Source organism: Malus domestica, chromosome 02, assembly GCF_042453785.1.
Source record: "Malus domestica chromosome 02, GDT2T_hap1".
Taxonomy (NCBI): domain Eukaryota; kingdom Viridiplantae; phylum Streptophyta; class Magnoliopsida; order Rosales; family Rosaceae; genus Malus; species Malus domestica.
In genome coordinates this window covers 3,672,499-3,699,824 of record NC_091662.1, presented here as the reverse complement: position 1 = coordinate 3,699,824, position 27,326 = coordinate 3,672,499, and the positions used below count along the sequence as shown (strand labels likewise).

Here is a 27,326-nt window from a genome sequence, read left to right as displayed (position 1 = left end):
TATGGTTATTTTTCTCCTCATTGGTCGCTACAGATCCGTTGGAAAAACTATATTTCCTGGTTGCGGCACATGGCCTTCCTTGCTCTCATACATTTCGAAAAGGGAATATAATTGCCAACATATATTAGCTAATTTATGACTTCTCTTGTCTTCATTTGTATGTCAAATCACTCCTACAGAGATTTTTCATTGTTTGCATTTAGATTTCTTAGCATGCCGGCCTACGTACAAGTATGTCTCCCCTTCTTGTTGTACGATTTTCTTTTTTACCCAATCCCTTCTTCACATCGATGCTAACTGTTTGAAGTTGCAATTAATTTTGGCAATTTGGCAAAAGCATCCCATACAATAATACAAGATGTGGATTGTTGGGCACTGATGGGTAAATAGGGACAGGCCTCTCAAAATCAATCAGAGAAAAGAAAGATTTGAACCCATTTGCAGGCACTAAACGATGGAAAAGTAACAGAGTTAAAAGTTGCTTGGAATTTTTACCATGTCTAGTAACTCAAGTCAATAATCGAACTCATTTTGTATAGTTAGAATGCGTGCGCAAGCACAGTTTTTTTTTTTTTTTTTTTTTTGATGGAAACAATAGTAGTATAATGATAGAGAGGCCATTGGGAGCCAAGAGTCACAGTACAAAAAAGTTACATTGCATCCTCCACAAGGAGATCAAATAATGAAACTAGGAGGCTGGTAAATCCAATCAAGATGACTGCCAATATTTAGACTGAACCTAGCTAGACGATGAGCAACGGTGTTGGCTTGACGGTGAACATGGGCAGAAAGATCTTCACTGATTGCGGCGAGCAAACTCTTCGGGCACAGGTTTTCCATCCAGCCGTGAACAACCACCATTTTTCTCCTAGTTGTTTGTCATCCTCTTGTCTTTGTCTAAGTTCTCTATTCTTTTCTTCTATTTTTTTTACTTGTGTCAGACTGGTTGTACAGTTTTACCGTTGTTTTATATTCCGTATGGATATAGTACAATTTAGGGTTGATATTGGATATTAGTCTGTTCTAATCTAATCTGATATACTTAATTAACAATCTCCATTGGCCACCAATTTTGGGCCAACATGCACGAATTGTTTATTATTCTTTCCTTTCAAAAAAAAAGAAAAGAAAAAGAAAAGGAGAGTAGCTGGTGGCGAAGTTGCGATAGCCCATTTTGTTGAAAAAACTTACAAAGACCATTTCAGCATTCTTCTTATTGTTATCGTGTGATTCGTCAACGCTAGGAATCAAACAGAATTTTCATTTTTATTGAAGAATACAAGTATATCAACCTTCCCTTGGTCACTATTGTTACGGATTTGTTCACCACCTTTCATCCCGAATTAATTAGAAGCAACTTCTAATTGTAGCTTTTTCACCTTGATATCTTTTGAATATACAATCTCAACACTCTAAATTAACATATTACGTGTTTTTAATTCATAGTAGAACAAAAAATACAAGGCGTTTAGGGCAACACAATCACTACATCTCTCTCATTTCCCTCACCCTATTCACATTTATTGTGTCCTTGTCTTCAAAAATCGTCCCCATTTCTTCCAAGGTCTTGCCTTTTGTCTCTGGCAGAAAGAAGTAAAAGAACACCGTTGCAACCGCCATTATTCCGGATAGCACGAAAAACACTCCCCCGAATGTTATCTTGTTAGAGATGGTTAGAAATGTCATCGACACCACCCCGCTTACCAACCGGTTCACCGATATGGCTAGACTCGAACCCTGGGCCCGTAACCTCATCGGAAAGATCTCCGATGAGTAGACCCAAGTTATGGGCCCAAGCCCAATCGAAAAGAACGAAACATCGGCGCAAACAGCCACGATACACAAGGCAATGGCCCATGTGGGCTTACTACTAGAATGCTCGAGAAATTTTGATCCCAGGCCCAGCCCAGCTAACGAGACCACCATCCCGACCGAGCCCAATAACAAAAGGGGCCGCCTCCCAAACCGGTCCAAGTAACTCGCCGAGATGAAAACAAAGGATGTCTTGGCAAGGCCCATTATGACATTAATACCGAAGAGCTGTTTCTTGCTGTGAATTCCAGCTGCCCTAAATACTTCCGGGCAGTAGTAAACGACGGCGTCGTTGCCGGAAGCTTGCATGAAAAAGTTGATCCCTATGGCAGCAACGAGCATCCGACGAATGGGCTTCGAAGGACGCAGCAAGAGCTCCTTCCAAGCCCCTCGTCCAGGCCCACCAGCCGAAGAATCTTCCTGGGCCGTTAATGGGCCTGTGGGTAATTCCAAAGCAGCCTTACTCATCTCCTCAAGCCTCAGTTGAGCTTCCTCTTCAGAACATGATGTTTTCAGTAAGACCTCTTTTGCTTCCCTTAATTTCCCCTTCATCACAAGCCAACGAGGGGACTCAGGCATTGCTATAACTCCCAACCCAATTCCGATTGCCGGCACCGCCGCCAACCCGAGCATCAGCCTCCAATTTATGTGCGGCGGTAGGCCGGACAAGGCGTAGTTACAAATATAACCGAGTAATAACCCGAATGTGATGAACACTTCCGGAAGAGAGGTGAGGAATCCCCGGCTCATGGCGGGGGATAGCTCAGCTGTGTAGACGGGAGCGATCATGAGGGCGTAGCCGACACCAATGCCGGCCACGACACGTCCCGCCATTAGAAATGGGTAGGACGGCGCTAGGCCCATGAGGAGTGCACCTATTAGGAATGTGCAAGCGGCTAGGACTATAGTGTAACGCCGGCCTATATAATCCGAAGTCTTGCCGGATGCTAGTGATCCTACCAAAGAGAACACGTTTAGGGTTCCTACCAAAATTTCCACTTGGGTTGATGTGATCTTGAGATTCTCTTTGATGTAGAGCACCGCACCACTCATCACTCCGATATCTGCACAAATTTTACGCAATTTCTTTGGTAAAATTGATGGAAATGAAACTGTTATCAACGCTCCACAACAGTCATTCTATACTTCTTTCTCTCCAATGCCTTAATGCCTTTTTATCTAAAATAGTTCATCGTCAATCATTTTAGCCATTCTGTGAAAAAATGTCCGAAGATTTCTTAGAATGATTGACGGTAGACAATCTCAGATATCACTTCTATCAATTTTAAATTTTACATAACATTTTGACTAAAAAAAACTTTGTTTTTATGAATTAGAAAATGCCAGGAACAATTTCCGACGGAAATGGTAGAAAAAACCCACAAAGAACTTACCATAACCCAAAAGAATGGAATTTGCGGAGGCCAAGAGAGCGCAGACAATTGTGTACTTGTTCATCCCGGATTTTCTTTGACCGATTTGCCCCTCCCCTGGATCCACAATCACATCCATTTCCCAACTCCTTCTCCTTCTTCTGAGGATATTTTAGGTAAAGATCTCAGTTTCTGTTGGTTTGGTGAGGGAGGGACTGAGAGTGGATAGGTTTTGTTAGGTTGCAGAAGGGAGCAAAATTGCGTGACGGAGGAGTGAGAAAACTCGGCATAACTTGGGAACGAACAACAAGTTCAGCAGCCGAAGCAGTAACCTTTATTTGTAGTGGCATTTTCTCTGTTAATATTTACTCTTGCTTTTGCTTTTTATCCAAAGTCTTACTCCTACACATACTTGTTGACTTCAATGTGTATTATTCTTTTTTTTCTTTTCTTTTTCCGTTTTAAGTTTTATGAGCTCGTTTGTAAACGTTTTTAAAATGGTTGAAAATATTTTTTGTGAAAATACATTCAGAATCAATTTTCATTAAAATGTAAATGAATTCTGAAAAAAGTGAAACCCATAAACATTTTATTTAAAAGCATTTTCTATCATTTTAAAAATAATTTCAAACAAATCATATATCGAAAGGGTAATACTAATTAAAACGTTTACGTGATTCTAAGATATTAAATCTTTATTAGGCTATTTTCTTAGCCAATAAGCTATGATAAAGTGGTGATTAAGTACCTTTTGAGTCAGAGTGACAAATTTTTGAGTCATCTCTCTTTCATTCAATTTTCTTTTGGGTTGAGTCATAACTCGTTCATTCATTCGACTTCTTTCATAACAACTTCGTTTTTTTTTTTTATGTTTTTTTTAAAATGAGATATCGGTTTTATTGAAGCTCACCACTCTTTAACACACTTTTTACTAAAGTTCTAATCTTTGCTCACACCTTATTTATTACTATAAGGTGATTTTAATTTTTGGGATATGCGTACTGAATAGACATAAATGTTAAAATTTAAACTCATCAAATACTGATAAATAAAATGATAAACATTATCACTCATTAAAAGAGATGAACAAAAGTGGTGAAAGTTTGAAACATCAAGAAGGAGGGCATTCTTCGAGAAAGATCACTATCGATTAAGTTTTATGTTTTGCACAATGATAATCCTCCATGTCCTCATTAATTTCGTTGTGGTGGTGTATGGGGTGACGCTTCCACTTGGTGGAGGTGTCTTTGTGTTGTATCCCCGTTCACTACTTGTTTGCCTTCTTGGTGTTTGCCTCTCTGTAGCAGTGGCGAAGCTACGTGAGGGCGAGGAGTGGCGGCTGCGACTCCCCACGCCGGAAATCAAGCCCAAGAGCGATGGTTCCGCCCCTCCAGTCTCGTCGGAAGTGATGAAATTTCGTGTGGTTTTCTGGCTTTTTGAGTTTCCCTACTCTATCGCACCACATGCTGATCGCGAGCTCTCTTTTTTCCAAAAAAAAAAATACCTAGGCGGCAAAGAAAGGAGGAACAAAGATCTGCATTTTGTAGCTTATGCAAATGGAGAGGTTCTGACGAAGAAGAAGAGAAAGGAAGAAGAGAGAGACTTTCTCTCTCTCCCATCCCACCCCACGTGCAGTTACAATTTGTTTTTTTTTTTTAACTAGTGGCCAATCAATTTGTGCCACCTAACTTGCTATTACTTATTTATATTGGAATTTGTTTTGTTTTTTAATTATTGTCCAATTAATTTGACCACTCTTATTTTTTAAGCCACTTATTTGACACTGTTATTTATCTTAAAATTCACTATAAATTTATACGAGCTTCAAAAAATAATTTGTAAAATATTACGAACTCGTAATTATTTGTTTTTTTTTCCTCTTACCATCAAATTCAACAAAGTAATAAAGAAAATTTGTTAATATTTTTATATTATATGTTTTATAATCAGTGTTTTTCGGATATTATATGATGTATAATAAATAGACAATTATTTATACGGTATATAATAAATTTGTTCAAATTTGCCTAGGTCCTCGCCTAAGTGTAAAGTCATGTTCACTGCCTGACTAGAGCTTAGTATCTTTTTAAACTTCACTAATTATATAGTTAAGTAATAGGACGATACAACAAGAAACGGTGCTAAATCATTCTTCAAATAATATTGTTGTTCAAACCCTACTTCGACTATTTTGAGTAGTCCAAATCCTCTTGAATATTTTGGTTAGTGCAAATTCTCCTATAAATATTATACGTAGTTCAAATAATCTTCTTACAAATCCTGGACTTAGACCTCGAATTAATGTTCACATTTTTCCAGGACCCTAAACTTTTTAAATTTCGCCCCTCCTCTCTAAAATTTCTGGTTTCGCCACTGCCCTGTAGGCTTTCCTGTTCTCTTTTGGCTTATGTGCCTTTGTAGGTTTTCCCTTGCTTCCGAAAAAAAAAAGAAAAAAAGAAAAAAAAGGGTTCGTTTTGCTTTTTGATAAAGCTAGTGACAGTGTTTCAGTATAACTGTACAAGTGCTTTTACTTATTTGACTTTTCATCAAAAACTAAAATTACTTATACAAAGGAGCACACTCCACACATGATGTGTTTTTCCGCTAAACCACTTTACGTGTTTAGGGTTTTCTCTGTGGTGGTTGTGAATTGCAGGTAGTGAGGCAGCTCCAAGAAAGAAGAGAACCTCGTCGTCGTTTTAAGTAGATCATCAGCTTCCATCTGAGCTTTGGCTATGAATTACAAGTTAGATCCTTGCATTTACTTTTCAGAAATAGTTTTGGTTTGTAAATTTTTATAATCCAATCAGAGATTGTTACTGTATTTACATATAAAGAATCAGAGCAATGGGATTCGGAGACTATTTCTACAAATTCATCCCTGCATTGTCAATATATTCAGTGACTTGTGAAGCAAGTTGATACGTCCAGTTCACAGCGGTGCCGAAAAAGAGCTCCCAAAACCATAGATCCAACGCGAGGACCGTGGAAAATATGAGCAATGCCAAAGTCTGGTAGCGGTTCAAAGGCCAACCTGATACTTCCGCCATCGTCTTCAGAAATGGAAGGGAACTGCTCTTCAGATCCTGTTTCCTTATGGACCATGCGGAAATCCATTGTGCTTGAGTAGGGATCAGCTCCAACTCCTGCAATCGTCTCCCCAGGTCTGGCATGTGACCCCCTCCATATAGTATTGCAATCTTGTTGTTCCCGCTGTCGATTGCTTTTTGAAGAGCATCCATGGCAGCTCTGTTTCTCTCACCAATGATCACTGAGCTCTCTTCTACATCGGCTGTAGCCTGCGTGAATCTGAACCAAGTAACACATGTGTGTTAGTTTTGAGTTTCCTGCATACTAACAACTTTCCTATTCAAATTTTTGCACCAATTCACAATACCGTTTTGAGACTAAAAACCCAATTGATAATTCATTTGATCAGTTATGAAAATTCGTTCATCAAGAAGAAGTGACGGAAAGCGAAACTCTTGGCAAATACTTACTCAGATGTTAGTCTCTTGGCCAAGAAGACCTTCATCGCAGCACCTAAATCAAGCCTAGACAAGGCTTCTAGTTCTGGAAATTCCGATTCCTGACTGCCCGTGTCTGCACAGACACCTCCGATAATGAGAAGGCCAACAAGTGGCATCGGAAGCACACGTGCGGCCCACAAAAGCTTAGATCTCCAGGGACCAAGGCCTTCTGGAATTGAAACAGTTTGAATCATAGCTTTTGTGGATCTAACAGTCATATCTCTTGCAAACGTGAAGAAGCTTTCACCCCTTTCTTCCTGAAAGAATTGAAAAAGGCATTAGATGGACCAATGATCCTCAAGCATTTTACACCCCCCAAAAAGGAGAGAGAAGATACATACCTGAAGCAATTTGAAAGTCTCGAAGTCAAGGTCTGCATGGTACCAATTCTCAGACTCATAATCAAGACAGTCTAATTGGAAATCAAGAGTCAGAACCCGAGCCATCTGTCGCTGAATGAATCCCAGGATGTTAAATCCTCTTGAGCGTGAGCCTTTGACTTTTAGTCTTTTCGTGGCAGCAAGGAATCTTCTGTTCTCTAAACTTTCCCGGCTAGTCACCATCTCATAAAGGACACAATCATAGGACTCAAGTTCCTTTTGGAGGGTCTCAAAGTACCTGGAAATCATATTTAAGATCATTAACATTGTAACGGCTGGGACAACCAATCTATACTCATACAGATTAAGTCAGCATCAACTTCTGTTACCGAAAAAAAAATATCAGCCACTGCCGAAAGTTAATAACAGTTAACAAGGTGAATCTAAAATCGAGCCCAAAACGAAATATTTCTGCATATCATATCATTTAAGTTTCAAAAAATGACATAAAATTGATTAAGGCACTTTCCTAGCACCAAGTCTCTAACAATCTTGGCATGCATTTCATTAGCATTCTAGCGTCGAATGTACATTTTTTCCCTTGAAATCACAGCCCAACAAAGTTATGTGTAATACTTATACGAAAGCTACCCTTCAAAACTTCATTTTTTTCATGAAAACACTTTAAACTTACATGAAAGCTACCCTTTAAAGCTTCATCTCTCAAACCACTAGCATTGCATTTATTTAGCTCAAATCACGCACGATGTTTGAGCAACAACTTTTCCACTCAATCGATAACTAATAAGGCTTTAGCTTCCGAGTTCATATATTTCACTAACAATTAAACAATTCCAATCATAAGTAGCTAATCCAAAACTACTACAAACGAAGAAGCAATTGCGCAAAAATAACAACGATTGTTTGAAGATACATACTGTTTATCCGCGATGTGAATTGTCGAAACCAAATCAACCTACAACACCAAAACAAGAACAACCCAAAAAAAAATAAACAAATTAGAAACAAACCCCACAAACGGAACAAAAGAACTCAAATCAAAGAATCCAACTTTACACCCAATACCTGAAGAAACGGCCTCAAAAGCGACCAAGGGAACCGCTTTTTGTAGCTGACAACCGCCGTCTGCAGCTCCCCGGTTCCGCCATCGGGACCCCTTTTGAACCGCATGAAATCCGCAATTGAATTGTTCTGCAAAAACTGGTCGGCGGAGCCGTCCTCAATTGGGCTGAGGGAGGAAGAGCCGAAGACCTTGAAAGGAAGGAGCTTTGGGAGTCTGGAGAATCTGAGGGTCCGTTTGGAGGATTCGAAGGGCCTGGCTTTGAAGCTGGTGGAGGTGGAGGAAGCATCGAAGTGAGTGGCGGAGTTGGAGGGAAACAAGGAGGAGGAGGAGGAGGAGAGAATGGAGAGAGAAGCTGAGACCATGCTTGCTTAGTTGCTTTCTCCAGAGAGAGAGAGAGAGAGAGAGAGATGGGGGGCGTCCAGATAAACAAAACAAAGAGGAAATGGAGTTGGTCGATGGAGTGAATCCATTGGCCAAAAAGGAAGGTGGTTGTACCTCGCGGGATTTTTTTCTTAATAAAATCTTGGAAATGGATTGTTCTTTTTTGGATTTTCATTTTGGAAAATTGGAAATTATATGACAAAAAATATAATATTTTTTTCGTTGAAATAATATTATCGCAGACCATGACATGTGAAATATAAAATATATATATATAATGAATTATTATTAGCATTTCAAAAATCTCATTTTACACTCCAAACTTTTTATATTAGGAAAAAAATACACTTCTAAAAAGTGTAGAATGAAAATTTTAAAATGCCTATAACACTTATATATATATATATATATATATATATATATATATATATATATCACATAAAACAACACAATCAGTAGTTTTTTCAGGAAAAAGTTTACACATGAATGATAAAATTGAATTTAAAATTGTTGACGGTGTTGATCGTGTATTTTAAATAGTATATGTGCAGGCATCCATAAATTTTACGCATTAAAATTGAATTAACTTGTGACAATTTTTTTTTTCAGTCTGTAATTGCTCTTTATTTTTTAGAAAATATAAAGTTTATTAAAAAAATGCCAAAAAAGTAATTCATAATTAACCGATTTTATTTATGCATATTTTCTTTTTTCTTTTCTTTTTCAGGTTGTATCACATTAGAAATGGGCAAGTGATAGAAAACAGAAAGAGAAATTTTATTTAAACTCATATAACCTCTTTACACTCAACTTAAATTTTAAATGTGAATTTCTTTTTTTACCCTATTGCATAATTATCATCAAGTATATGATGAAATTAACAATAAAACTAAAATTTATCAATAAACCCACACCTATCACCTAGGCACATGGGTTTGATTCATACTCTATATTCTGAGAAATATTTACCACCCAAAAAGAGGAAAAAATAGAGTTTTATCTAAAGAAGTTCCTTGAGATGGGGTGAATGTATAGAACTCTAAGACGCTAAGGGTATTCACTAGTTTTTTTAGTCGGAGACCCGCAAAGCATGACACAAGATTTAAAGCCCTCTTGGCAGCTGTGGTGGCACCACGGCAATGATCTTCTCGATCAATCTCATGATTGCACAAAGTTCTTGATGTGTACTCAAGAATCATATTGACCATTCTAGAGTGATGGACAAAGCATTATTCAAAGTTTGTGGCTGACAGAATCAAAATCTTTTTTTTTTTTTTTTGAAGTTTTGTCTTTATTTTAATGAAATTGTTCACTCGACACGAAACCTAACATACTTTCTGATCATATTGAACTAGGTTTGTGAGTGTGGTTTAGGTGATAAATTTGAGTTTAAAAAGATATTAACAGTTTCTTTAAAAATAATATAGGTGTAAAAAGTGAGCTGGGTGTGGATGGATTTAAATAAAATTATCCGAACAGAAAATATTGGGATTAAAGCCATACTCTTCCTTGTCCTTGGAAGAGACTAACAACATAATTTCACACACCAAGTACAAGGCCACAGAAATTGAAATGGAACTTCAGTGCTCAACAATTTCAGAACCATGTAAAATCGACAGTTTTCGGTCGTTTCTTCGCCTTCATTTCGAGTCCATCACGAAAAAATTTCACCGGACAAGCATAGATATGTTGGAGCCGGGCGTAGATGGAAAAAATAAAAACAAAAGGGAACAACAAGAAATCCCATGAATTTCATCGCGCAAAATCTTCATGAAACTCCTTTTCTTCTTGCGAATAAGAAGTCGAACCCGCTTTCACAATGGACCGACTTCTTTACCACCACTACTTTTCTTCCTCTTCCGTCTACCTGAAAACAAGAAAGCTATAAACTTAGTAACCTGCATGGTATTAACCAAGAAAAACACCCTCACAAACTATCAGTCTATCACTACATCCTTGCATTTCCCCAACCACGGAGTCAGAGACTCGAAAAGCACCTACCAACACAGCATACTAGAAACAGCTTAGGAAGTTCAAGGGAGTTACGGAAAATACCAGGGATTGAATCACACTGACTAACCTCATATATGTGAAAGTAACACTAGTTGATTTATTTGTACACAATGAGTATCGGGGGTCAAATTATTTCCGTATCTTGGAATAAGTTTGCACACCAACTTAAAATTCTCGACCCCACTGGAGTTCAAACCAAATCTATGATAAACCAATAAACCAAACTTCCAATTTTACTGGGAAAGTCATGATCATTGTCAGAGACATTGCAAAGCCAACATGCCAAGGACATCAATGGAGTCTGCAACTCAAAATAAATAGGAGAGATGTAGGGGAAAAGAGGTTATGTTCTAATGTCTCTTGAGCTTATAATCGAAAATTTTAAAACTTGTCTCATAATTTGAGCGTCTTGCAACTATTGCCTAATGGTCTACTTGTTTCCTACATTGTCGGTTAGATCTACCTAAATGGTAACTCAAATTATTGACTTCACAAAAAGCAGCAGGAAAACAAATCAACATATATCGATAAACCCTTTCATGCTCCTGAAACTTCAAATCCATGCTGTTGCATAAAAGATAGAACAAAAGGGCAATTGATGAAAGATGCACGATTTTATCATCGGAAAAACATATTATGACGAGGTACCAAAAATGTATCTAAGCAACATACAGTGATCTTTTGCACATATCAAAGCATGAACCAAAGAGACAAAACATAGGAAGGGCATTACCCCAAGGCATCGGTGGTAACTTCTCTCTCATTTCCATTTCAAGTTTCGGGACTCCACTACGCACATGGAGGTTGTTCAGCTCAGGGCAAGTCGGGATGCTATGCCCTTTTTTCCGACATAGGACACATATCTGCAAGCAACACACACGAGATCATCACTATAAGTCGACTCCTGATAAAACTAGAGAACTAACCAATTTCCCCAAAGACTGCAATAAATATAACTTCTTCAAACGCTTGAGGGAAACCCAAAATTGAATCAAGGCATACACAATATTTCCAGGATTAAGCAACAAAATTGCAACAAATATTCATCAGACAATCCTTCTTTTCTAATCTATGTTAACTACTAGGAATTATTATCAACTTACAAACAGATAAAAATCAGATTTGATTCACCAATGACAAATGCAAATTGAACCCACCTCAACATATCCTCGAGCTTCCACATCGATAGGGAATGTGGAAGTGTTATTATTGTTCTCATATATTCTCGAGCTTCCACATTGTGGGGTCCAGACAATTCCGTTAAAAAAATTTGGCGCATCAAAAACTGGGTTTATCAATCGCACCGCGACAGGGATTGTGGTTGTGCTCGGGACTGTCAGTGGGACTATCGGCTCCAGATTCTGAAACAGTCCCACCTGGTCTACTTCAATAGGTTTTGGCGCATCAACAACTGTGTTTTCCAATCCCACATCAACAGGGACATTATCTGTGCTCTTCTTTCTCTTCCTCTTCTTGCTCGGCATTGTTGATGGGACTACTGGCTCAGGCTTCGGAAGCACTCCAGCATGCTCTCCTTCAATACATTTTGGCAAATCAACTGGGTTTTCCAATCCGCCCTCGACATGGACTATGGTTGTGCTCGGGACTGTCATTGAAACTATCGGCTCAGGATTCGGAACCAGTCCCGCCTGCTCCACCTCAATAGATTGTGGTGCATGAGCAACTGGGTTTTCCAATCCTACCTCAAAAGGGACTGTGGTTTTGCTCTTCTTTATCTTCCTTTTCTTGCTCGGAACTGTTGCGCTACAGACTATTGCTTCAACAGATTTTGGCGCATCAACAACTAGGTTTTCCAATCCCACCTCGACAGGGACTGTGGTTGTGCTCGGGACTGTTACTGGAACTATCGACTCAGGCTTCGGAATCAGTCCCGTCTGCTCTGCTTCTGGCGCATCAGCAACTGGATTTTCCAATCCTGGGACTGTGGTTTTGCTCTTCTTTCTCTTGCTCTTCTTGCTTGGGACTATTGCTTCAAAATTCGCAGCATTAACAACTGGATTCCCCAATCCCACCTCAACAGGGACTGTGATTGCCTTCTCATTGCTCGGGACTGTTTGTTCAATCGATTTGCGCAAATCAACGACTGGGTTTTCCAATTCTACCTCAAGCGGGACTGCAGTTGGGCCTATAGGCTCTGGCTCTGGCTGTAACGCTTGTTCCTTTATGTCAACAGAGTTTTGGGAATCGACAATTGGGTTTCCATCAGTCTCCACGATTGGGTTCTTCTTTTTCTTCTTCTTTTTCGGCTCTGCTTCCGGGAGCAGCGCAGCTTCGTGCTCTGCCTGTTGCGGTGCTGGGACTATTATTTCAACAGATTTTTGAGAATCGACAATTGGGTTTCCGTCAGCATCAAGAGACACTACGATTGGGTTCTTCTTTTTCTTCTTCTCCCACCTCTTCTTTTTCGGCTCTGCTTCCGGGAGCAGCGCAGCTTCGTGCTCTGCCTGTTGCGGTGCTGGGACTATTATTTCAACAGATTTTTGAGAATCGACAATTGGGTTTCCGTCAGCATCAAGAGACACTACGATTGGGTTCTTCTTTTTCTTCTTCTCCCACCTCTTCTTTTTCGGCTCTGCTTCCGGGAGCAGCGCAGCTTCGTGCTCTGCCGGTTGCGGCGCTGGGGCTATTATTTCAACAGATTTTTGAGAATCGTCAATTGGGTTTCCGTCAGCATCAAGAGACACTACGATTGGGTTCTTCTTTTTCTTCTTCTCCCACCTCTTCTTTTTCGGCTCTGCTTCCGGGAGCAGCGCAGCTTCGTGCTTTGCCGGCTGCGGCGCTGGGACTATTATTTCAACAGATTTTTGGGAATCGACAATTGGGTTTCCGTCAGCATCAAGAGATACTACGGTTGGGTTCTTCTTTTTCTTCTTCTCCCACCTCTTCTTTTTCAGCTCTGCTTCCGGGAGCAGCGCAGCTTCGTGCTCTGCCGGCTGTGGCGCTGGGACTATTTTTTCAAGAATTTTTTTAGAATCGACAATTGGGTTTCCGTCAGCATCAAGAGACACTACGATTGGGTTCTTCCTTTTCCTCTTCTCCCACTTCTTCTTTTTCGGAGCTTCTTCTGGGAGCGGCACGGCAGCGTGCTCTGCCGGCTGCGGCGTTGGGACTATTATTTCTACAGGATTTAGGGAATCAATAATTGGGTTTCCGTCAGCATCAAGAGAGACTGCGATTGGGTTCTTCCTTTCCCTCTTCTCCCACCTCTTCTTTTTCGGCTTTGCTTCGGGGAGCGGCATGGCGGCGTGCTCGGCCGGCTGCGGCGTTGGGACTACCATTTCAACAGATTTTTGGGGATCGACAATTGGGTTACCCAATCCCACCTCAACAGGGACAGTGATTTCCCTCTCCTTGTTCGGGACTATCGGGCTTGGGACTGTTTGTTCAATCAATTTCGGAAAACCAACAACTGGGTTTTCCAATCCCATCTCAACCGGGACTTTTCCTTTGCTCTGTTCGCCGCCCGGGTCTGCTGTTGGGACTATTGGGTTTCCGTCAGGATCAAGAGAGATTCCGATTGGATTCTTCTTTTTCTTCTTCTCCCACCTCTTCTTTTTCGGCGCTGCTTCCGAGACCAGAGCGGCTGAGTGCTTTTCCGACTGCGGCGTTGGAACTATTGGGTCAACACATTTTGCCGCATCAACAACTGGGTTTCCCAATCCCACCTCAGCAGGGACTGAGGTTGCCGTGTCATTGCTCGAGACTATTTGTTCAATCGATTTCGGCAAACCAACACCTGGGTTTTCCAATCCCACCTCGACCCGAACTGTACCTGTACTCTTCTCGCCGCCCAGGACTGCCGCTGGGACTATCGGGTTTCCGTCAGGATCGAGAGAGATTGCGATGGGGTTCTTCTTTTTCTTCTTCTCCCACCTCTTTTTTTTCGGTTCCACTATCGGGAGTAGCGCGGCGGTGTACTCTGCCGGCTGCGGCGCTTTGGCTTCGCTCTTCACCATTTTCGTCTGAAACAGCTAACGGGATGAATTAGGGGTTTGCAGGATTTTGCGAGGGTTTGGTTCGGTGGGGGAGACGAATAGGGCCTCGAGCTACACAGCTTGCACCAAACTTCATGCGTTTCTGTTGGGTCTTGGCCCTTTTGGGCCCAACAGTTTTACTGCTCAAATGCAATATATACCCCTCAAAACTATCAATAATTTCACCAATGGCACGTAGTTTAACTTTAACGAAAAACTCCCATACCGATTATTTTAACGAAAAATCTTATTTTTACAGGTACTGTTTATTTTACCCTTTATTTTGTTATTATAATTAAAACTCAAAATTTTCAATTCTTTTTCATTAGTTTTCTTGTTTACTAAACCTAATGGCATGTAGTTTTACTAAACCATGTGTTACATGACGTAGGAAATTTCACTAGACAAATCATAATTTGACATGTGTACATAATTTTCCAGTAAAGTTCTTTTTAAATCTTCAATAATAATACCTGACCACGTCAATTGTGTGTAATTTTCACAAATATATAAGACACCATTGTAGTTTGATCTCACGCGAACTCATGCCGATCATATCCGGTGTGATAGCTACGGGGTAGAAGTGGAGGCAAGGGAAGTCACAATGAAAGACAGTTCTCTCTACTCATTAGAACAAAAAATTAAACAAGCAACTGAAATTTGAAAGTTTTTGAACAATGGATTTCTACTATCATAGAAAAAAACTGTAAATTACACCAATACCTGCCAACAAGTAATCAAATCACAATGAATAAAATAATTTCTGCAAACCTCTGTATCTCCAGCAGTAAGCTGTCACGGATCATAGTGACTGCATCTAGAAATCGAACGAGAGCTGGAGAAACGAACATTTCAAACCAATCTGAGCTATACCTGCAAAGCTTTCTCTTCATGCTTATGATCTCACGACTGTCTTCTTGATTTATTTTTAAATTTACTCCAAACCTGCCTCAGTGTGACAAAATTCGAAGGCCCGCCTGTAAATCCTCTAGGGTGATTGTTCTAAGTTCTTCCGTGTCTATACAATCAAAATCGAGCCTAAGGTCCAAACTCTCTCTAGCATTCACTAACATAGTATCCACCAAACCTCCGTTCATCTCCTTACACTGCTTTTCTGTTGTCTCTGTTCCGATCAGATCTGCAACAGCTTCTATACTGCATGATGAGTGTAACTCGAATCCATACAACAAGCTCTCCTCTGTCTGATTATGCATCTTGATATGGAGAATCTTTGCTAGATCTTCTGAAGTGAAGTCGCTGAAATTGAAAAACTTGGTCACGCGTCGACAGAAACCTTCATTTGAAGCTATCACACGTTTCATTGGTTCGCTGTATCCTGCAAATATGACTACAATTTTTCCACTATCCATGACAGACATGATCTCTTCCAATGCTTCCAAGCCATAGTCTTTATCGTCTGCCTTCTGCATAGGTATTAGTCGATAAGCTTCATCTACAAAAAGAATTCCTCCCTCTGCGTCTTTAATCTGTCAGAACATTACAATTAGGGTGTCACAGTTGAGTACTCACGTCCTGAGTGTGAAAGTAGAACAGAAATAGTTTATAAAAGATCATTGTCTTACCTTCCTCCTGGTTTTGGGTCCAGTATGACCAACAAATTCCCCAACCAAATCGGTCCTCTGTACTTCTGTTACTTTATCAGTAGGTAGAATTCCCACCATATGGAGTAATCTTCCAAGAATTCGAGCTACCATGGTCTTACCTGTTGATAGCAACAACCATATACATCATAATGATAATAAAAAGATGTAACCCAACAAAGCATATTCCTTTGTTTCTTTTTACGCTTATGAAAATGTTAGTTGCATGTTATAATTTGTCTTTAAAGAAATAGGTTTCATGATCTAAACAACTTACCAGTTCCGGGATTTCCAAGAAAGGCCATATGAGGCGGTCTCCTAACACCAACTTTCAGCCCAAGAGCTTTACGCCTCTCGTCCAAAAGCATACCCTTTGCCCATTTCCGTAGTTGTACCTTGAGCTCATGCAAACCAACAATATTTGATAACTCACTTTCAAGTTCATCCATCTTAGCTTTAGTTTCACTGCATGCTTCAATTGCCTTTTTTCTCCTCTGCTCTTCATAGTGCCACTGTAATAGTTCCCGCAGCTTTCCATTTGCACGGCCTTTTGATACATGATGTATAGGAGTCATGCCCTCCTACAATTCAAGGGCAATAGCATTAGCATATACTTTGGCGTTACGCTTGAGTAAATAGAATATTGCAAGTAAATGAAATGAGCAATACATCGTCCTTAGCACTGCAATCAGCATTGTACTCTAGTAATGTTTTGACAGTTGAGAAATCGTCAGCTGTAAGTGAGTACCACACAGCAAGGTGTAATGGGGTCATTCCATTCTGCATGGAAAGGAGAGACTTTTTAAACATGAGTACACACTGAAACGATGGTTAGAAATCTAAAACTCAACAGAAACTGACTCGGGAGAAACGAATTACATTTGCTTTGGCTTCGATAAAAGCACCATGGACAAGAAGCAACCGTGCAGCATCATTGCATCCATTCTTTGCTGCCATGTGCAATGGTGTTTCTCCGTACTGCAAAGCTCAACATGTTATTGCCACGCAAATCAAATAAGAAATCTATTAAGCAAATAGACAACAAATTCAGTTCCAAAATTGAGTTTCGAAACAATTAATGTAATGCAAAATTCAGATCTGTAAATAAACATTTTACCTACCATGTTCTTGGCTTCCAACTCAACTTCACCCGGCCCTCGCCAATCAAGAAGAAATTTAACTATCTCACCCCGGTTGTAACCAGCAGAAACATGAAGAGGAGTTTGTGCCATCTGCATTTTGGGAAACAAAAAGATTCATTAGAGGATGAGATAACCTTACTTGAATGTTCACGTTCAATGATAATGGCACTATCCTACATAATTATCACCAAAATGATAAAATAAATGCCCTGCTGGTTTACTAACCGGAACTTCAAAGAAAACCTTCTAATGAAATATTCCTTTTTTGAACTACCCTTTCTGTAGTTGAAAAAACTAAGGCTTATGACCTGGCCAAAGAAAAGTATATGCCTTCGAAAAACTACATACAGTACAGGATCGGATCTTCAATTTGGCCACGCATACCATCCATAAATGAAACTCAATTAGCTTAAATTAGTAGTATGATCATCTACCAAAATACATTGAACGGTGAACATTTAGATCCAGCACAATTGCTTCCTCTTCAATCCACCAAAAACATCAAACGGTACTTAATCCACAACTACATAGCAATTTAAAGGCTACCAAAATACATTTGCCAAGAAAAAGGTCAACGCTTCCCTTCCTTTATGCAATGGAAGTCCCAATTTTTTCCCAACAAATTGCACCGACATCCACATACAGTTACAAAATCATGCAAATCGAGTATAGTAAGATTGCAGAACACTAATCCTACATTAGGGTGATTAAGAAACATGACGAAACAGTTGAAATTCACAAAATTTTCATAACCCAATTGGTAAACATTCCTAATGATAAAAATGGCACAAAACCCATCAAACAAAATGCACCCAGAATCGCAAAGACGCCAGCTTTCGACACGAAGTCGTACGCTTGACAAAACCCAATTTCGTGAATTTACAAGAGGAGATCTTACAACGGCATTTTTCTCGTTGAGAAGAGATGGGTTTTCCCGAAGCAGCTTCTGAAACCCATTAAGGTCGCCGGACTGAGCGCAGCCGTGGATGGTAGTGGGCTTGGCGGATCTCGACCGTTGATCTGGGCGCCTATGCATCCTTCCCTCCTCTCCCTCCGGTGTACTTGTGGGGTTCTTACTAGCTCTCTTCTCTCGTCTCAGACAAAAGAAAGACGGCAAAAAATGAATTGAGAAAAAACTGGGGAGAGATATTTTAGAGGGAGAGAAATTTTGGAGGCGTCCAAGTATGCGCGTTTATTTATTTTTGGCTTTTTACACTTTTAGTACTTTTAAATTCTCAAATTCTAAAGCTCGATTTTTAATTTATACCTCAATCTTCCCTTTTTCTTAAATCGTCAAATTCTAGAAGAAATCAAATTTATAGGCTAAAACTTTAATTTATGCTTTGTAATTTGGATGAAGTTTCACTTCAATTGTGTAATTTGCGGGAAGAAAAAAATCTTTTGTATCGGTCAAATTATAATTTTGGTCTTTTTTAGTTCTTTAAGCGCGGTATTTTATATCATAATTATCTTTGAATAATTGTTTTTAAAAATTTTATTTTAAAATTTAATTCGTTAATTACACCAATCAAAGACAAAAATATTTTTCTTAAATTCTTTTTAAACCAAGATGATAAATCTCAAACAAGCATTTGAAAAGATTCATGAGTATTTTGAGTTTTATCAAATATTTCTAAGGTAACAATTTACCCTTATGTGATTCATGTCAAAACCTATATTCGGGAGGCGGGCGTTGAGGGGATATACATTATGTGGCTCAACCATATTATTGCACTTAATTGGTTAATTAGAATAATTAATCCATGATTAATAATTCCATTATCATAATCATTGAACAATAAAATATGACAATAATGTTTTGCCAAGAAATAAAAAACACACAATAATGGTAAATATTATTCTTGAGGACATGTGAGCTCAGCACAAGCTGTCGATCACTTCTTTTCCTTTTGCGGAAAGTACACGGCTCCTTCCGACAGGTATTTTATACTTTTAAAGTATCCATATTTCATATATATAATTTTTATCTTCTGTGTGCCTTTGTATTTTTTCGTCATTTGATTTGGTTCCCTTTCAATTTTCGTTTTATTTTTATTATATTAAATCAAAGGACGGTATAATCAAGGATATGCAAAAACGAGAATATAAAAATACCAACTAAAAACTTTTCTTATATTTTATTTTATTGTCGATCACAGTTTGATACATATACTAAGGGTTTATTTGGAAGAGTTTTTAAAATGAATGAAAACATAAATTATTTAGATATGGGATATAGGCACGTGAAGGGAGGACAGAGATGATAATGGTAGTTATGAAGCCTACAAGCGAACAAGTACCCTCTCATTATCAGTTGTGCGTTTTTGGTGAAAATGTTTTTTAGCGTTTATTTTTAGTAAAAATGTAAGTGAATTATAAAAAAACACTTCAAGTGCTACTGAAATCTTAAAACATTTTCTTTACAAACTCTTTTAATTATTTTAAAAGTACTTCTAAACGAACCATAATTTTTGTGCATTTTGAATGAATTCTACATATGTATCGAATTGAAGTACGAAGAAGGAAGAGACGCGAGCAATATAATTTTCTAATTTTCTGAGTTTGATCGGTCCCGGAAAAGATTAGGACTGAATCGAAGTAAGAAAGTTTAAATAAGACCGGTTCATGGATTGGCCCAATCCATTATCATTGAAAATGGTTGGGCCTAATCTGTCTTAAAACTTGGGTCCAAATTGATGACGTGTTAAATTTCCCACACTAATCAAACGGTCGGCAGTTACCATTACTCCACTCAATCACAGCCGTGTTTCGCAAGACTGATCTAGGACCTTCTCACCTAACCAACACAAAAACGACACGATGACACAGACCCAAAACGACACGTGTCACTCAATCACTAGTAGATGAGGTTTCCCTAACGTGTGGTCATCACGGACCTCCTTGTCCGCACGCTGCCACTCTCCTCCCACTAAACTCCCGCGAAAATATCTTCCTCCGCAACCAGATAATTTCCGCCACCCACAAAAAATATATATTTTTGATTTAAATATAATTATTTAACGTAACTTTTCCATTAGTCTTTCTAACAAGAAAAAAGAAAAATGATTTTTCGATCGAAAATTCTGTAGCGCTCACGAAATATTGGAGCCATTTTTGGATGTGCTTACAGTCACTGTGTTATTTTATCTGCAATGGCCGTGGTTGCGAGGCTTCACGCATGCCCACAGAGCTTGGAGTACTTCAACTTCAAGGACCACCGCGGAACCGGCCCGGCGGTGGTAATCGGGTCGGGGTTTCGGCGTTCCGGGGGTCTGCTGGCGGGGAGAAATGGGTTTTGCTTGAAACCGTGCAGATCGTTTAGGGGGGAGGATAACGGAGGGGATGCGGAGGAGGGAGAGGCAGAAAGAGCGAGAAAGCGTGGGAATTTGAAGAAGGGAGGTGGGATTTTGAAATCTTTGAAATCTTCGGTTTGGGGTGGTTTTGGTTTGGGGTTTAGAGATGGGGATGAACACAGGAAGGGTGTGGCCAAGTTGGAGGAGATCTGTCAATCTGTGAGTAATGTTTTTACTGCTTTTTTGTTTTCGTTTAATTATTTTTGAGTTAAATAATTGTGTTTTGTTTAGTTGGAGCATGTGTTTGTTTATTGGTTGTTTGGTTGCAGAGAAAATCCAAGCGAAGAAAAGTTTGACTGCGATTCTAATTGACTACAGTTGGATTTTGAAGTCCATTAAAAAGTCCATTCAAAGTCCTTTAAATCTTGAAGTTTGAAACTTTCACTGATTTGGGTGGGAAAACTATTGAGGTTTTGAATTTTGAAACTTTCATAAACTTGTTTTTTGGGTTGTTTGGGTGCTGAGAAAATCCAAGGAGGAAACTGATAAGTTTTTTTTGGTAATGATTGTTCTGTTAGTTTGGTTATTCAACTTCTTATGAACGAATGAAAAAAGAGAAATGAAGTTAAGACCTCAAGATTTATCGTTCTCACTAAAATTTAGGGAAAGCAAGAACTGTACTAAGAAGTTTAAGCCTTAAGATTTCGTCCTTTTTCCACTAAAATTAATGAAAAACATCTTTCAAGCAATTAGGGACTGGTTAAGGTTATCTTGTTTATCAGGCTTTTGACATGTCACATGCTTCTAGGTATCTTTCATATTTAACCCTTTCTCTGTCTCTAAAAATAGGCTGCTGTTCAAATCGGAAGATATATTGTGACCATGATGAGCACAGGCGTTATACTAGCAATTGGGTTTCAGTTGTCAGGTTAGAAAGCATGTTACTATTTAGTTTCATAATATCTGTTTGAAATGTAATGTTCCATATGTAGACCTCTAATTTATTGGAAGTTTTGTGAAGGTGGAGACGCTGATTTGAATGAGCTAGTTTGGTATAGCTGGCTTGGTGGAATTATTATCGGAACTATGGTTGGAGCTAACATGGTTTTAGAGGATCACTGTCGAGCTGGTCCACGAAATGTTGTCATCAGTGGAAGGTAGAAACTCTTTCTCGCTTTCTCTTCTGCTTAATTAAGCAGTCTATCTCTCTCAACATTGTGTGTCATTTGGTTATAACTTAGAGGCCTTATAATCTTCGTGTGAGGAGGGGTGATATGGGTGGAGGAGGCTTTTTAATTTCATATGATCATGAAGATTCATCTCGTATAATAGTTTTGTATATAATTGCTTTAAGGGAGCATATAACGTGTGTGATTTAGATGTTTTTGTATCTTTTGATTGGCTGGTACAGCACAAGGGGACTTGGAAAAGCACTTGCTCGTGAATTTCTTCTTTCTGGAGATCGTGTGGTTGTTGCTTCCCGAAGGTGATATTTTAGAGTATGATATGTTTTTGTGTATAAACCTGTCTACGGCTTTATGCCATGGTTATGGTGTTATGAATAGTACTACTGCCACCTCAATTGATTACTGAATCTTGTCAAGGCAGCCCTGCGTCTGTAGAAGCAACTGTCAGAGAGCTCGAGGAAAACCTAAAGGAAGGTATAAACAGTGCAGGCGGCTTATCCAAGAACCTGAAACATGCAAAAGTGGTTGGCATAGCATGTGATGTTTGTGAACCTGGTGATGTGAAGAAACTGGCAAATTTTGCTGTTAGTGAACTCGGTCATATTGACATTTGGGTAAGCTTTTGAACTATCGTGTTGTTCCTTATCACTTTGAAACTGAGGATATTCACTTGGTGTCGTGAACTTCATCCATATATTTTAGCAGCTTCAAATCTTTTACTGTCTTGTCTGTAACCCCTTTGACAGATAAACAATGCTGGTGCTAATAAAGGATTTAGACCACTGCTTCAGTTTACAGACGAAGACATTAAGCAGGTATGTGCGAAAAAATGGCTCTCTGTTGTTGTTATGTGGAGAGTGAAATGAACCACTTCAAATTGGTTCGCTAATTTAGCTTAAACCTTTCAATTTTATGTCAGATTGTCTCGACAAACCTGGTTGGTTCTATACTCTGCACTCGAGAAGCGATGCATATAATGATGAATCAGCCTAAAGGTGGGCACATATTTAACATGGATGGAGCAGGCTCTGGGGGATCAAGTACTCCTTTGACAGCAGTGTGAGTGCCCTGCCTTGCTCATGGAAAATAGCCTTTCTTTTATGGGACGAGGCCGAACTTTCACCTATTATTTTGCAATTAACATCTCTGATCGGAGACAATTATACATTGATACTTATGCTATTTCATCTCCTCGACCTTTAGCTATGGATCGACAAAGTGTGGTCTTAGACAACTTCAATCATCACTTTTAAAGGAGTGCAAGCGGTCCAAAGTTGGAGTACACACAGCATCTCCTGGCATGGTTCTTACCGATCTTCTTCTGAGGTACACTTAATGAATTATCATTCGTGAATTGTGATGCATATCTTGTTTCACATGCATGGATTTTCTATGTTTATTGTTAAACAAGATTGTTCACCCTCAAATCTTTCCATGCACCAGCCCATCGTTAATTGAGTTTGCCCCTGCAGATTGTATTGCATGCTGTGTAAATGCTTTGATTCATACTGTGTAATTGAGTTTGTCTATTGGCTGGTTTGCAGTGGTTCTTCCTTGAAGAATAAACAAATGTTTAACTTCATTTGTGAGCTTCCTGAAACAGTAGCAAGAACTCTGGTTCCACGGATGCGAGTTGTAAAGGGAACAGGAAAGGCCATCAATTACTTGACACCTCCTAGGATCTTACTCGCCTTAGTAACTGCATGGCTGCGACGAGGTCGCTGGTTTGATGACCAGGTAACTTTTACTTTTGTATGATTTGTGACAAATGAAGTTCTTCAGTTAAAATTGCAGCAGAAAACACATACCGAGTTATTCAACTGGCAACTTTATAGACATCGTGATTTAACTGTGCCGTGATTGTTAGATATCCGTAATTGCAAGCAAGAAAAAACTGATTCTGATATAACGTGCAGGGCAAGGCATTATACGCTGCAGAAGCAGACAGACTTCGGAACTGGGCAGAAAACCGCACCCGTTTTTACTTCACTGATGCAATGGAGATGTACACGGAGAACACATGGGTGTCTGTCTTCTCACTTTCCGTTGTTTGCGCCTTCATAATTCTTTCTAGCACCAGCAGCAATTTGCCCGGTACTTAAGATTTTCGCGCACAGTTAAAACCAAAACCACTAGGAATTACCTCAGGCAGACGCTATCAGTGAAGGTCCAGACCAGCCTCATTGCTCGGGACAACGTATGCAACCGAAGAAAGTCGGGGTACCATTTTTCTACCCTGCATCGATCGGACACTAATCATTTGTAAAGCATTCGTTGTAGATCATGATAAGCCTATTTGACTGCTGCACATCGTTTACAAATCCGAGCTCTGTGGGGGGTTGTATATGCAAAATCATGTAGAAACTTGAGTAGTTCTTACTAATATTTGATTCCAATTTGTATATGCTACGAGTACCAATGCTACAACATGGCGTAAATCGATATGATTCACCATAAAATCAGCTTGCCATTGTTTCTCTCTTACTTCTTTCGTACAAGAAATTTTTCAGTATTGGTCGGAACACAAAGTGTTATAAAACATGTCATTATACAATTGGATGAAGGTTTTTTTTTTTTTTGTCTATTCTTTTTCGAATGTTCTTGTAATCGTATAATAACATATAATGTATCGCCGCATGTTTCGGACATACTGAAAAAAATTTATTTTCGTGCGCTATTTGTTTGCCGCTTAACGGTTGCTCACCCACACCGTTTAGGCTAATCTCAAGCGTAATGCACAAACTCTACACGAGTGACGTTCGAATCTCTTTTACAAACCTGGACTTAATGAAGTTGGTTTAATTTATAAATTATTTAGCTGAAATGGTTTTTAAGATTGGCTTAACTCTTGAGTTTGGTCATTAAGATTTGAAATCGATGTAAGTGGCCCTGAGTTTGTTAACTATTAATCATTTTAGTTTTTTCGTAAAAACTATGTTAAATAAGAACTAAAATAACAAAAATACTCTTAATTTAATAAATAACGTGTCAAAATAATTTGACAAAAATTAAAGATATTTTTGTCATTTTATTCTTATTTAATGAAAAAATTTCACGTAATAACTAAAATGATTAATGGTGAGTTATCCCAATCTCGGGTATAAAGCCTTTTATGAATGACATTAAGTACTGGTTTGGTACTAAGGTGCTTTTATAACAAGTGAATATAAAAAAAAAGCTGGGCTCAAAAAGATGTTTGACAAATACTTAAAAATAGCTTATTTTCACAGTTTTGGGTGAAAAAAAACTGAAAACATGAAGCAGCAAAAATGAACTTATTCTCACAGCATAGTAGAAGCAGTTTTTTTTTTCAAAGTACTTCAATACCAAACCAAATAGGGGAAGACTTTTTTATGTTTTTTAATTGCCAAAAAAGGAGAATTATTATATTTATTGGAAATAATAAATAAAGTATATAGCTGGAATGAGCTGACTAATTGCCTTTTTCTCGCTTTAGTCAAAATAAAATCAAGGCGAATGTCATGGCACTAATTATTAGAAGCTGAATGCTCTAATGGCATCGCCATGTGAGGCCACAACAATTCGACCTCTCTCTCGTTCAAATTTCAACCCCACCTAATCATTTTTTTATTTGTTTTAGATATTGTTTCTTAGTAAATAATAGCATTAGTAGATTAGATAATTCATTGTTGTAGAGAGGAAAATCCCCACTGAATTCGTATGAGGGTGTATAGACATAAATTTTTTTTTTTCATTTCGTGAAGACGGTATCTACTTTTTAGATATTATTGATATAGGAGTTTTCAATTTTTAATTGGTTAGTATTTCATACAATGCTTGTTCGCTTTACAAAATAAATTTATAATTGGAACCGTTTATAATTTAGGTCATCATTTATAGATCATTTTACTAATAACTATGTGTTCGTCTACTTATTATGTCACATATAGATAACTAAACGATTGGCCATTTTAGTAAATTTTTGTAAGAATATTATGTCAATGATAACCTACAAGATCAGCAGTTTAAATTATAAAAATTATTATAAATTAAGTGTAGTAATTACTTTTGTATTAAATTATTAATTGATTATCTTGAATGCTCCGTTACTTGTGTACATTTATATGTATAGATGAAATTGTCAGGTAAAATGTCACCGCACTTGAGTCCTTGACAATTCTGCTGTCCTACGTGATTAAAAACTGAGAGAAGACATCTCTTCGGATCTCTTCCAACAAGATCACCGGATCAAGTGATTCAGACTTTTGAAATTTCATCAAACGGTCCACCTGTTTTGGCCTTTTAAAAGTTATAATAATTTTTAACCGTTAGATAAAATTCTAAATGTCCGAATCACTTGATCCGGTGACCTTGATAAAAGAGATCTGAAGAGGATCTCTTCTAAAAAACTGAACGCCTTCCACCAGCTCATCACTATTTTTTGAAGCATTTGCCAGCAGCTTTGCCTCTCTTCCCTCTCAATTTTCTTTTAGTGTCAAATTACTCATGATCATTAAAAATTAAAAGAAGAAGTTTTTTTTGTTAGGGAAAACCAGGACATGCATGCATATTGTAGCACTTCTTGATGATTAGAAGTTTAAATTATAGTGGGTAATTTTCACACTTTAACAAAAATAAAATTTACATCAACATTTAAGACAAGATGCGTCTATAAGACTCGATTTGTACATGAATAACACTAACATAAAATGATAGTTTTTCAAAGTTATCTAACAATTAACACAAACATGACAACTATAAATGGGTAAATCCAAACACACACAATGCGAGATGACTAACAACACCATAGTCATGACAACCGATCCAACCCTATGAAAATGGCATTGGGGTTTTTACTTCCTTGCTGGAAGCGATTTTAGATAAAATATGTTTTTGGTTCTAAAAATGCTTGAAGTGTTTCTTAAAAGAAGCACAATTTATGTGCTTTTTGAAACTAGTTATTTCATTCTTGCAGGAATCACTTTAAATGTTTTTTCAGAATTAATTTGTACTTCTACTAAGAAATAGTTTCAAAAACATATCAACAAAATCCTTTCAGATATTTTAAAAGTACTTTCATGCGAGTCCACAATATACTTGTGGCATTTTCTAACACAACTTGTATAGGCATCGTTAGAATTAAGGTACAATTTTGACCTGGGTTTTCATTCTTTTGAACTGAAAGCTTAAAACAAAGACTGGTTTATGATGCAGAGTCTCAAAGACCTACTGGGAAGCTTCCTTCAGGGTTAGCCAAATAGTGGGATATTAATCCTAATTAAAATTAATTAAACATGAAATAATCGCCGGCAAATCCACTAATTATTGCAGACGTTAAACGATGTGACATTCGACCAAGTAGTGCTGCTCATTTTTTTTTTTAATTGACTTGAGAGGCGGAGGGCGAAACGTCCGCCTCCGCCTGCCCCCAATTTGTGCTGCTACCTCTGCTGCAACGCCACACGCACGAATATCAGACCAGTTCTTCCTGCCACGGTCCATGCATTGATATATATGGACAACTAGGGTTTTGCATGCCACTTGGCATCTCATTTTTCGACCGTTCGAGTTGATTCCATGGCTTGAATTTACAACTGGTCAGTAGGTAAATTAATCATAGCATATAGGTTTTCG

General features: G+C 38.5%; 5 protein-coding genes across 5 annotated transcripts; 1 reads left to right on the top strand and 4 right to left on the bottom strand.

Annotated features, from left to right (window-relative positions):
* Positions 1-1,417: 1,417 nt before the first annotated feature.
* LOC103406757 (polyol transporter 5-like) lies at positions 1,418-3,542 on the bottom strand. The gene is made up of 2 exons (XM_070806016.1): positions 3,207-3,542; positions 1,418-2,876 (listed from the first exon to the last, which is right to left on the bottom strand). Exons 1-2 carry the CDS (start codon positions 3,322-3,324, stop codon positions 1,486-1,488), a joined length of 1,509 nt encoding a protein of 502 aa, XP_070662117.1. The 5' UTR covers positions 3,325-3,542; the 3' UTR covers positions 1,418-1,485.
* Positions 3,543-5,945: 2,403 nt separating this feature from the next.
* On the bottom strand, positions 5,946-8,599 carry LOC103406756 (uncharacterized). The gene is made up of 5 exons (XM_008345752.4): positions 8,122-8,599; positions 7,974-8,011; positions 7,057-7,333; positions 6,686-6,972; positions 5,946-6,494 (listed from the first exon to the last, which is right to left on the bottom strand). The coding sequence occupies exons 1-5, from the start codon at positions 8,479-8,481 to the stop codon at positions 6,053-6,055; spliced, it is 1,404 nt and encodes a 467-aa protein (XP_008343974.2). The 5' UTR covers positions 8,482-8,599; the 3' UTR covers positions 5,946-6,052.
* Positions 8,600-9,967: 1,368 nt separating this feature from the next.
* LOC114827652 (uncharacterized) lies at positions 9,968-14,966 on the bottom strand. Its single transcript, XM_029109833.2, has 3 exons — positions 11,671-14,966; positions 11,247-11,376; positions 9,968-10,367 (listed from the first exon to the last, which is right to left on the bottom strand). Exons 1-3 carry the CDS (start codon positions 14,488-14,490, stop codon positions 10,315-10,317), a joined length of 3,003 nt encoding a protein of 1,000 aa, XP_028965666.1. The 5' UTR covers positions 14,491-14,966; the 3' UTR covers positions 9,968-10,314.
* Positions 14,967-15,107: 141 nt separating this feature from the next.
* LOC103448946 (uncharacterized) lies at positions 15,108-18,483 on the bottom strand. Its single transcript, XM_008388208.3, has 7 exons — positions 18,150-18,483; positions 17,231-17,341; positions 16,989-17,087; positions 16,779-16,889; positions 16,387-16,690; positions 16,092-16,231; positions 15,108-15,995 (listed from the first exon to the last, which is right to left on the bottom strand). Exons 1-7 carry the CDS (start codon positions 18,285-18,287, stop codon positions 15,459-15,461), a joined length of 1,440 nt encoding a protein of 479 aa, XP_008386430.2. The 5' UTR covers positions 18,288-18,483; the 3' UTR covers positions 15,108-15,458.
* Positions 18,484-20,144: 1,661 nt separating this feature from the next.
* Positions 20,145-24,190, top strand: LOC103448940 (probable chlorophyll(ide) b reductase NYC1, chloroplastic). Its single transcript, XM_029109831.2, has 10 exons — positions 20,145-20,763; positions 21,394-21,472; positions 21,566-21,701; positions 21,956-22,030; positions 22,153-22,345; positions 22,478-22,546; positions 22,651-22,790; positions 22,935-23,057; positions 23,276-23,468; positions 23,648-24,190. The coding sequence occupies exons 1-10, from the start codon at positions 20,404-20,406 to the stop codon at positions 23,831-23,833; spliced, it is 1,554 nt and encodes a 517-aa protein (XP_028965664.1). The 5' UTR covers positions 20,145-20,403; the 3' UTR covers positions 23,834-24,190.
* Positions 24,191-27,326: the final 3,136 nt, after the last annotated feature.